Source organism: Babylonia areolata, chromosome 35 (genome assembly GCF_041734735.1).
Source record: "Babylonia areolata isolate BAREFJ2019XMU chromosome 35, ASM4173473v1, whole genome shotgun sequence".
Taxonomy (NCBI): Eukaryota; Metazoa; Mollusca; class Gastropoda; order Neogastropoda; family Buccinidae; genus Babylonia; species Babylonia areolata.
In genome coordinates, this window is record NC_134910.1 from 4698295 (window position 1) to 4709994 (window position 11700).

Genomic DNA, 11700 nt, shown 5'->3' on the forward strand with positions numbered 1-11700 from the left:
CAGTCAAGTCAGGCAGTGTCCTGCAGCCTACAGTTCTCTGTGTTGGCAGAGATCCAGCTGGGAGAAGACTGTGAGGACGCCAAGGATCAGTGTGTCTCCGGGAAATGCATTGCCCAGGACAGTTACACCTGCAGTGAGTGCTGTGCTGTGCTGTGTTGTGTTGCATTGTATTGTATTGTATTCCATTTAGTTGTCTTTTTTATTGTTGTATTTTGTTGTGTTATAATGTATTGTACTGTGTGTGTGTGTGTGTGAGCGCTTGCTTGCTTAGAGTTGACTTCATCAATATTTTGCGCCTTATAAATAGTAGTAGTAGTAATAGTGGTATTTTTATGTATTTATCTTTGTTTTAGAAATTTATTTATTTATCATTTTAATATTTTTTTGTTAATTAATTTTATTATATATATATATTTTTTAAACATTTTTATTTTATTTTATTTTCTCAAGGCCTGACTAAGCGCGTTGGGTTAGTTGCTGGTCAGGCATCTGCTTGGCAGATGTGGTGTAGCGTATATGGATTTGACCAAACGCAGTGACGCCTCCTTGAGCTACTGATACTGATACTGTATTGTATTGTCGCGACTGGTTTCTCTGTATGAAATAGGGGCTGATTTCGCCAGTGAGAGAACGTTTACACACAGACACACAATCTCTCTCTCTCTCTCTCTCCTGCACAGCTTCACAGTTGGCCACAAGTCTTCATGCCATACCCTGTCAAAGGCCTTCTTGAAATCAACGAAGCTGTGATAGAGGTCTTGCTGGTGATGTAGGTACCTCTCACACATTATCCTGAGGTTGAATATTAGTTCTGTTGTGCTGAGCTCTGGTCTGAATCCCGCCTGTTCTTCTGCGATGATCGTCTCTGCTTGTGGTTTCAGTCTGTCCAGAATGATCTGCAACATAGCCTTGCTCGGATGGTTTATCAGGCTGATGGTGCGGTAGTTTTTGCACTGTTGTAGATTGCCTTTCCCGTGAAGAGTAATGACAATAGACTGGGTCTCCAGTCCGCCACGTCGTGTTGCAGGCTGTGGTGAGGGTGCTGACCATGGCTTCCCACCTTGCCTGGACCAGTTGTACTGAAATGTTGTCCACTCCTGGCGACTTTCCTGACTCCAGTACTTTCACTGCTGCCTCGACTTCTTCTCGCAGGATGGGGTACTCGTTGTTGTCATTCGTTGGAGGGACATTGAATACTTCTGGGTCTGTTTTATATATGATAGTCAGTCGTGTCCGACTATGACCATCAAAGGCAACTGCTGTTCCGACTGTTTGGGCTAGAATTTGATTATAGTGGAGAGTGTCTTGCCCAAGTTACATCCCCACTCTCTCGGCCAAGAGGGTTTTAGGACAGTCGGCGTTAGGATGGTTCTCAAAGGCCAACTAGCTCACAAGGCTGCAGCACTAGGAGCCAGTGCAATTTTGCCTCCTAGTTTGAGTCATAGTCCTTCACAAAAGACTAAGCTGTAAATGATTTCCCATTGACTGGAGAAACCATTGATAATACAGCTCTCACTTTGCTGTTGACCCAAATGTAAACTTATGTCAGTCTGTGATGTAAGCCGAGTGTTGATGGGTCTGTTTACACCAGACAAATAGGCAGGTGGATAGATAGATGGAGGGATGGTTAGAGAGACAGACAAACGGATGAAATGATAAGTAGGTAGGCAGGAAGGCTGGTGGTTTGGTAGATTGATTGGTACTGGAATTGACGAGACTTGACCACATCGAACAGAGAAAAAAAATGAAATATTGAAATCTGAAGTTTGAATGCATACGAACGAACCTGTTGATGAATGTGTGTTGAAAAGCTGTCACTGAATGCTGTGTCCTGTACCGTTCCGATTTGTTGCTGTGAGTTCTGTTATTCTGTATTGCCTTGGTGTCGTCTTTGTTTGCATTTGCTCTGTGATTTTTTTTTTCGTGTTGTGTTATTCACTTTATGATTACATTGTGCCAACTGCCATTCAACTGTATTTCCTTACTTTTTTTTTCATTCACTCAGGGCTGGACGCAGGGCAGAACTGTACTTCAGACAGGCAGCAGTCACTGTGTCGGTCTGGAACTGTCTGTGAATATGGTCTTGTCTGCAGTGAGTGTTTCATTGTGATGACCTACCTCAACACACACACACACACACACACACACACACACACACACACACACATACACACACGAGCGCGCGCACATGCACGGAAAATTAATGTGTGTGTCTGTGCGAACGTGATTGTGTGTGTGTGTGTGCGCGCGCGCGCGAGGGGGGGGGGGCAGAACTGTACTTCAGACAGGCAGCAGTCACTGTGTCGGTCTGGAACTGTCTGTGAATATGGTCTTGTCTGCAGTGAGTGTTTCATTGTGATGATCTACCTCAAAGGGCAAACACAGACACACACACACACACACACACACACAAGCGCGCGCACATGCACGGCAAATTAATGTGTGTGCCTGTTTGTGCGAACGTGATTGTGTGTGTGTGTGCGTGCGCGCGCGCGCTTGTGTGGTACTTAGTGTGTGTACATATGTGTGCAGCGATATATGAATAAACAGATGAATAAATAAATAAATGTTTGTGAGTGTGTGTATATATGTGTGTGTGTGTGTGTGTCCGTGTGTGTGTTTGTGAGCAGAGGTGACTATTGGAAATCCATGCAGTGATACCTCGACATGTCAGTTGGGTGCAGTGTGTGGTGTGAGACAGGGTTCCTCCGACAAGAAATGCAGTGAGTATCATCCTATACTACCCCTGTCCCCCCCCCCCCCAAAAAACTATCTCACAGGATTTTGTTGTTGTCAGTCGCAGAGTTGGGTGTACTGTAGGCTTTAATGCTACCACACAGTCGAGTTTTGTCCACTTCACGGATGTGGTTTCGGGTGTGGTGCTCTAGTTTCGTGACCAAAACTGGAAGCTTCTGTATCTCTCAGGCCTGGTTAAAACCGGGACAGTATTAATTTTGGAATAAGATCATAGAGAACAGCTTTGTCACGTGGTTCGGAACTTAAAATGGATCTCTATTGCAGCACCCTCATCATCATCATCATCATCATCATCATCATCATCATCACCATGATTAGTGCTACCAATCTATGTATCTGCCTCCGTTACATGCATTACGTGTTTATGATCTAACGTGCACGTGCATTTCAGGAAAGCCAGCGGGCAGTTCCGATTGTTCTAAAGACGACGACTGTGTCGACACCACAGTGTGTGACCATCAGAAAAACTGCAGTCAGTATTTTTTTATTTATTTTTTAAATGTATTTATTTGTTTATTGTGTGTGTGTGTGTGTGTGTGTGTGAATCAGAATCAGAATCAGAATCAGAATCAGAACCAGTTTTAATGTCAATTAAACCTGAACAAAGTTTATAAGACACGCATGAAACTACGCACAAAAAAGCAAAACAAAATAATTAAATACTGAACAAGAGATTGAATCACTCCTGCACGCTATGGCGTTTTTGGCAGCAATTACTGAAAAATTTCCCAAACAGTCCCACAAGTTTGTCTTCCAGTATTAACTGACTGGGTTTAATAATATTTGGAAGATATTTTTGAATTTTTTGTATGAATTCTATTCTATTTTCTTTGTATAATTTGCAGTCATCTAAGAAATGATATTCATCCTCTATTTTTTGACATTGAAAACATAGTCTCCTTTCTTTTCGGATGTTGAAATATCGACCTTTTTCTACTGCTAAATCATGACAGGATATTCTTAATTTGAACAATGATTGTGTGTGTGTGTTGGGTATGGTGGAACATTTGGGAATATGGTCTCAGGTAGGAGAACTCACTTGTTTCGTTTGTCCGAGTGCGCGCGCGCGCGCGCGCGTGTGTGTGTGTGTTATAGTAGATTAAGTTTAGCAGACTAAAGCATAGAAATTTTGAATCATAATTATGACTGCCATGTGACATCGTTAATCAACGCGCGTGATCATGCCAGGTTTGGGGGTTGTCCGCGTGATGTTCATTCATTCATTTTGCCCATCGCTCCTGGTGGAGCATAGGCCATCGACGACCCCTCGCCATCGCACTCTGTTCTGGGCTGTTCTGGCCATTCCAGTCCAGTAGGTCCCTTGCTGCTTCAGCTCTGCCTCGGTATCTCGCCTCCAGCTGTTGCGAGGCCGGCCTCTCTTCCTCTTTCCCTGCGGGTTCCAAGTCAGGGCTTGGCGTGTGATGCTGGACGCTGGCTTCCTGAGGGTGTGTCCGATCCAGCCCCACTTCCTCCGCAGTATCTGCTTGGCCACTGGTTTCTGTCCCGTTTGCTCCCACAGATCTTCGTTTCGGATCTTCTCCTGCCATCGGATCTTGTAGATGCGCCTCAGACAGGTGTTGAAGAATGTCTGAATCTTCTGCTGCATCGTCTGTGTTGTCCTCCATGTCTCGCATCCGTAGAGCAGAATTGACTTCACACTGGAGTTGAAGATGCGGAGTTTGGTTTTCATACTGATTGCTCCAGATGTTCTTGAGCACGATGAAAGCTGTTCTTGCCTTGCCGCGTGATGTTGCTCTAACCGAAATTCTTCGTTTGCCGGAGACCTGAAATTAACCCTTCAGTATTGTACACCATGTCTGTGTGTGTGTGTGTTTGTGTGCGCGCGTGTGTGTGTATGTGTGTGTGTGTGTGTGTGTGTGGTGTGTGTGTGTGTGTGTGTGTATGTGTGTGTGCGTGTATGTGTGCGTGTATGTGTGTGTGTGTGTGCGTGTGTGTGTGTGCCGTTCTCTCCAACAAGGGATCGCCAAGAGCGGTGACTGTCAGAACCGTCCAGGTCTGTGTCTGACTGGGTCCACGTGCACTGGTGGAACGTGTCAGTGTAACCAGGAGGTCACCGACCCTCAGTCAGCAAAATGTGGTAATAACACATATCTATCTATCTATCTATCTATCTATCTATCTGTATGGAGTGATGGCCTAGAGGTCACGCGTCCGCCTAGGAAGCAAGAGAATCTAAGCGCGCTGGTTCGAATCGCGGCTCAGCCGCCGATATTTTCTCACCCTCCACTAGACCTTGAGTTGTGGTCTGGACGCTAGTCATTCGGATGAGACGATAAATCGAGGTCCCGTGCACAGCATGCACATAGTGCACGTAAAAGAACCCACGGCAACAAAAGGGTTGTTCCTGGCAAAGTTCTGTAGAAAAATCCTCTTCGATAGGAAAAACAAATAAAACTGCACGCAGGAAAAAATACAAAAAAAAAAGAGTGGCGCTGTAGTATAGCGACGCGCTCTCCTTGGGGAGAGCAGCCCGAATTTCACACAGAGAAAAAAAAAATTATGTTGTAATTAAAAACAAAACAAATACAAATACAATACACAAATCTATCTGTCTAAACGGAGATGAAGTCTGGTGAATTATCAGTTGAACGTTATCTCATTGTTGATCGATGTATTGATAGTATGGTCACCATATGGATGATTGCATGCTAATGATTAATACAGACCCTTTTTGACAGCTTTTGTGGTGGGTGGGATGGGCTGTGAAAAGTGTACACGTTATGAGTTTGTGTGTGTGTGTGTGTGTATCTCTGCACTTGCGCGTGTGTGTAAGCATCAGACAGTTGTAAGAATCAAGGACAGCACATTTCACATCTTCGAGCTTCTTGTTCGAAACCCGTAAACTTTATTTGGTACGAGTCAGGTGATAAATCATAAGAAGTTGATGACTGGTCTTTGACCGAAGACAGGCGCTGTGTAAGTATCATCATCACCATCATCATCACCTGTATCGTCAGTGATCCTCCTCCTCCTCCTCTTGAACGATCATCACTGATCATCATGTTCATCAACCACATCATCGTCGTCGTCGTTTATGATAATTACAGAGCACCATTATCATCATTACTGTCAATGATTATGGTCGTCATCAACATTATCAGCATCATTATCTTCGTCGTCAGCGATCATCGTCGTCGTCTATGATCATTACTCATTATCATCATCAATGATCATTATCATCGTCAGTTACCGTCATCATCATCATTATCATCATAATCACCATCATCGTTATCGCCAATAATGCTCAGTGATCATCATCACCATCATCTTTATCGTCAATAATGCTCGGTGATCATCATCATCATCATCATCTGCATTGTCAGCCATCATCACCATCATCATCATCATCATCGTCACCATCATCCTGATCTTGAATAATGCTCGGTGATCATCGTCGTCGTCGTCTATGATCATCACCCATCATCATCGTCAGTGATCGTCATAATCATCGTCATCATCGTCACCATCATCTTTATCATCAATAATGCTCAGTGATCATCATCACCATCATCTTTATCGTCAATAATGCTCGGTGATTATCATCGTCGTCCGTGATCGTCATCATCATCATCATCATCATCATCGTCACTATCATCTTTGTCGTCAGTAATTCTGAGGTATCATCATCACCATCATCTTTATCGTCAACAACAACAACAACAACATCAACAACAATAATGATAATGGTAATGGTAATGGATACTTACATAGCACACTATCCAGAAGCCTGCTCCAGGTGGTTAACCCTCAGTGATGGTGATGCTGGCCATCCCCAGACCCCAGGCCCAGGCAGGTGGGCGGACAGTGTGGGTCCAGTGGAGACACGGGGGAGTGTCAGGACCCGGGGGCCATGTGTGGACAGGACAACACCTGTCACTGTGACAGCACTTTTGCTGCCAACCACCCTGACCTGCACTGCCGTGAGTCCTTGTTGACATGGTGATGATGGTGATGATGATGATGGTGGTGATGATGTTGGTGTGGTGGTGATGGTGACGATGAATAGCAGTAGTAGTAGTAGTAGCAGTAGTATCATTGTCATCATGATTAGTATGATTATTATTAGTTGCTGTTGTTGTTATCATCATAATCACCATCATCATCTTCTTTATCATCACGTTTATTCAAATTTTCTTTAATATTTATTTATTGATATATTTACTTCTTTATCATTTATTTCATTTTATGTTGGGTTTTTTTTTCATTGATATATTGCTGACATGGTGATGATGATAGTGATGATGGTGAGGATGATGGTGATGGTGATTATCATGATGATGGTGATGACGATTAGTAGTAGTAGTAGTAGTAGTATCGTTATCACCATGATTATTAAGATTATTATGATTATTATTAGTTGCTGTTGTTGTTATCATGATTATCAACATCACCATCATCTTCTTCATCATCATTTGTATTCGATTTGTATTCTTTAATATTTATTTATCGATATATTCACTTATTCATTCATTTCATTTTATGTTGTTTTTTTTTGGGTTTTTTTTGGGGGGGTTTCATTGATATATTGCACGTATATTCGATCAGAGACAAAACTCTGAACGCTTTATAAACACTGTCATCGGCACAACAGGCTTATATATCTGGGAAGAGCCGATTGACAGCAACCTGTCTGCGCTCAGCTTAGGTTTTCTGTGTCGTTCTCCGATGATTTTTTTTTTTTTTCACGCGTACAGATTAAACATTGTCGGCTAAAAAAACAACAAAAAACCATAGCTTAAAATATAAAATGTGTCGACTAAGGTCAGATGCGGCGTAGTATTGGGGGATAACACTGTGTGTGTGTGTGTGTGTGTGTGTGTGTGTGTGTGTGTGTGTGTGTGTGTGTGTGTGTGTGTGCGTGTGTGTGCTGTCACGAATCGACTACTGTATTTCTCTTCTCATAGGCTGTCCACATAATATTCTTCATCGAATTCAAAAAACTTCAAAACAATGCTGCCCATCTGACTCTCAGAGTCCCACGTACTGATCACATTTCTCCTCACCTCCTCACTCTACACTGGCTCCCCATTGAAGCGAGAATTAAGTACAAAGTTGCGTGTCTCTGCTATTCTGCTTTCCACTCCGCAGGACCTACATATCTTTCTGACCTTATCAGTGTTCACACTCCCGCAAGAAATTTCCGCTCTTCCTCTGACTGTTACCTTTTGAAAGGGTCAGGTCAGGTCAGGTCATTAGATCTGCTACTGGTAACCTGTAATCCAGTACAACCTGTTCAGGGTCGGGTTGCCGACGACTAAACCGGCACTCCCACCACTCCCTTCTGGGACTGGTGAGGCGGGTGGCTAGACACCCTTATGGAGATCCATAAAAGGGCGTCGGCTCAGGAGAGCCACCGACGGCCATCTAGCTCCACCGTGCTGTGTGCATGCCACACGCAGTTGGCCCCCGGGGTGTGTCTACCCATGCATGCGAAGTCTGGATCCGGCAGAATCTGCGGAAGAAACCTATCGGTTCAACGGAGAGGAAGGCGGTTACAGCAACGCACTGTGGAGTGCAGAGAGCAAGATGAGACACCGAAAGGATATCTTGGTCATCCACTGCATCCGTGCTCATCCTCCAGTCGTCTCGACTTAGTCTTGCCACTGGAAATTGGTGGACCCGGACGAGAGAGTGAGGTCGACGTTGCGCAACTCCTCTTCACTTTAAACAAACTCATCGCGCAAGTCATCAGTCATCCAAAATGACCTTTCATCCTTCATCATTTCATCACCCCCAAGTCCTGTGGCGACAGGCGAGCGACGAAACGACAGGTGTGGGTACACTGGCAGTCGCAGCCGCAGACCTGCACGCAGGCGGCTCAGGCCATAGGGTCGTTCTTCGTCGACAGGAGCAGCGATGGAGCTCGGCAGCCGTCTGAGCGTCTGAGCAGCCCTCTTTAGGAATGCACTGCTCACCTCCCTGGCATGAGGAAGGGGCTAGAAAAGGTGCCCTAAAAATTGCCTGCTCCATATCACCCTGGCCAGCATACCGCGGCTGGCGGGGACCCTACATCAGCGGTCGAAACAAAGAGAAAGAAAAGAAAAAAGCAAGGATCGTTCCTCTCACCATTGGTGCTTGGAACATAAGGACTCTCCTGGACAGAGATAACGCGGACAGACCCCAAAGGAGAACAGCACTAGTTGCATCCGAACTCGCCAGATACAATATCGACATCGCAGCCTTGAGTGAGACTCGGCTTGCAGGCGAAGGCGAGCTCTGTGAACGGGGATCTGGTTACACCTTCTTCTGGAGTGGACGAGGAAGCGAAGAGCGACGTGAGGCTGGTGTTGGTTTTGCAGTAAAAACAGCACTTGTCAGCAAGCTAGCTGGAATCCCAAAGGGAGTCAACGATAGGCTTATGACCATGAAACTCCCACTGGCATCTGGCCAGAAGCACCTCACCATTGTCAGTGCCTACGCCCCAACCATGACCAACCCGGATGAAGTGAAGGCGAAGTTCTACGAGGACCTTCACTCTGTCATTGCTGCCATCCCTAAAGCAGACAAGCTCATCATTCTTGGGGACTTCAATGCTAGAGTTGGCTCTGACTACATCTCCTGGGATGGAGTGATTGGAAAGCACGGTGTGGGCCACTGCAACCCAAATGGATTGCTTTTGCTTCAGACATGTGCAGAGCACGAACTGCTGATAACCAACACAGTTTTCTGCCTCCCTACCCGTAACAGGACGTCATGGATGCACCCTCGCTCAAAGCATTGGCATCTCATCGATTATGTCATCGTCAGGAAAAGGGATAGGCAAGATGTACGTGTAACAAAGACCATGTGCGGCGCCGAGTGTTGGACAGACCATCGCCTTGTAGTCTCGAAGCTGAATATTCGAATCCAGCCCAAGAGACGCCCCCAAGGCCAGAAGGCTCCAAAACGGCTCAACATCGCTAAGCTGAAAAACATCACCATCAAACAGTCCTTTGTGGAGCTGCTGGAAGATCGTCTGGAATCCGCCTCTCTGAACAACCAGAATGTGGAGTCTGACTGGAGGACCCTGCGTGAGCTGATCTATAGTACAGCTTCAGAGACCCTGGGACCCATGATCAGAAAGCACAAAGACTGGTTTGATGAAAACTGTGATGAAATCAAGCAGCTTCTGGATGAGAAACGCCGTCTGCATCAAGCCCACCTGAGCAACCCAAAGTCCACATCAAAAAAGGATGCGTACAATGCCATCCGCAGGACTGTTCAGCAAAAGTTACGCCAGATGCAGGATAAGTGGCTGAGTGACAAAGCTGATGAGATCCAGGGATATGCTGACAGGCACGATATGAAGAGGTTCTATGATGCCTTAAAAGAAGTCTATGGCCCCACATCCTCAGGATCATCCCCCCTCCTCAGTGCAGATGGGAATACCTTGATCACCGAGAAGGAGAACATTCTCGAACGATGGGCTGAGCACTTCAACAGTGTCTTAAATCGCCCTTCCTCCATAAATGATGAAGCCATAGACCGTCTCCCACAAGTCCCCACCAACGAAGCACTGGACGATCCGCCAACACTTCTTGAGACCCAGAAAGCAATCCGTCTGCTATCCAGTGGCAAAGCACCTGGCTCAGACTCCATACCAGCAGAGGTCTACAAGGATGGAGGCACTGTGCTGACTGAGAAGCTTCATCAGCTGTACTCACTCATGTGGAAAGAAGAGACGATCCCCCAGGATTTCAAAGATGCATCTATCATTCACTTGTACAAGCGAAAGGGGAACCGGCAAGCCTGTGATAACCATCGGGGCATTTCCTTGCTCTCCATCGCAGGCAAGATACTTGCCAGGATCCTACTAAACCGCCTCACAGCACACCTTGACCAAGGTCATTTGCCTGAGAGCCAATGTGGATTCCGGAAAGAGCGCGGAACCACCGACATGGTGTTTGCTGCAAGGCAGCTGCAAGAGAAATGTCAGGAGCAAAATGCTGATCTGTTCTCCACCTATGTCGACCTCACTAAGGCCTTTGACACCGTGAGTAGAGAGGGACTGTGGAAGATCATGGCCAAGTACGGATGCCCTCAGAAATTTATTTCCTTGGTCAGCCAATTCCATGAAGGTATGCAGGCTCGAGTCCAGGACAATGGCGAAACATCTGCTCCTTTTGCTGTCACAAATGGTGTCAAGCAAGGCTGCGTCCTGGCTCCAACGCTGTTCAGCCTCATGTTCTCTGCAATGCTTACTGATGCCTTCAGAGATGGCGATGTTGGAATCGGCCTAAAGTACCGAACAGATGGCAAGCTGTTTAACCTCAGAAGGCTTCAAGCAAAAACGAAGGTCATGACAGACATCATCAGAGACTTTTTGTTTGCTGATGACTGTGCCCTCAACGCTGGATCTGAAGCTGACATGCAACTCAGCGTCGACAAGTTTGCCACTGCCAGCAGGAACTTCGGCCTTACCATCAGCACGAGGAAAACTGAAGTTCTCCATCAGCCAGCCCCAGGGAAACCCTACGTTGAGCCCAACATCACAGTCAACGGTCAGAGACTCAGTGCGGTGGAGCGGTTCACATACCTTGGCAGCACACTGTCACGAAATGCGACCATCGACGATGAAGTGAATGTCAGGATTGCAAGAGCAAGTGCAACTTTTGGTAGACTCAGTGCAAATGTCTGGAACAGAAGAGGCATTAGTCTTGAGACCAAGCTAAAGGTCTACAGAGCAGTAGTTCTCCCCACACTACTGTACGGCTGCGAAACTTGGACAGTGTACCAACGACATGCCAAGAAGCTGAACCACTTCCACACAACATGCCTCAGGAAGCTACTGAACATCAAGTGGCAAGACAGGACCCCAGACACAGAGGTGCTCGCAAAAGCCACCCTTCCCAGCATCTTCACCATCCTGATGCAGTCCCAGCTTCGCTGGGCTGGACACGTGGCGCGCATGCCAGACCATCGGCTGCCCAAAAGGCTCTTCTA

At 46.1% G+C, this 11700-nt stretch overlaps 1 protein-coding gene across 1 annotated transcript in view; it reads left to right on the forward strand.

Annotated features, from left to right (window-relative positions):
- LOC143277768 (uncharacterized) overlaps nucleotides 1–11700 on the forward strand; it is a 66511-nt gene that overhangs the window by 44227 nt on the left and 10584 nt on the right. The window contains exons 19-24 of the mRNA XM_076582669.1: nucleotides 50–133; nucleotides 2006–2092; nucleotides 2631–2723; nucleotides 3149–3229; nucleotides 4736–4855; nucleotides 6555–6698. Of these exons, the coding sequence (XP_076438784.1) occupies nucleotides 50–133; nucleotides 2006–2092; nucleotides 2631–2723; nucleotides 3149–3229; nucleotides 4736–4855; nucleotides 6555–6698 (609 nt within the window). The remainder of the gene's footprint in view (nucleotides 1–49; nucleotides 134–2005; nucleotides 2093–2630; nucleotides 2724–3148; nucleotides 3230–4735; nucleotides 4856–6554; nucleotides 6699–11700) is intronic.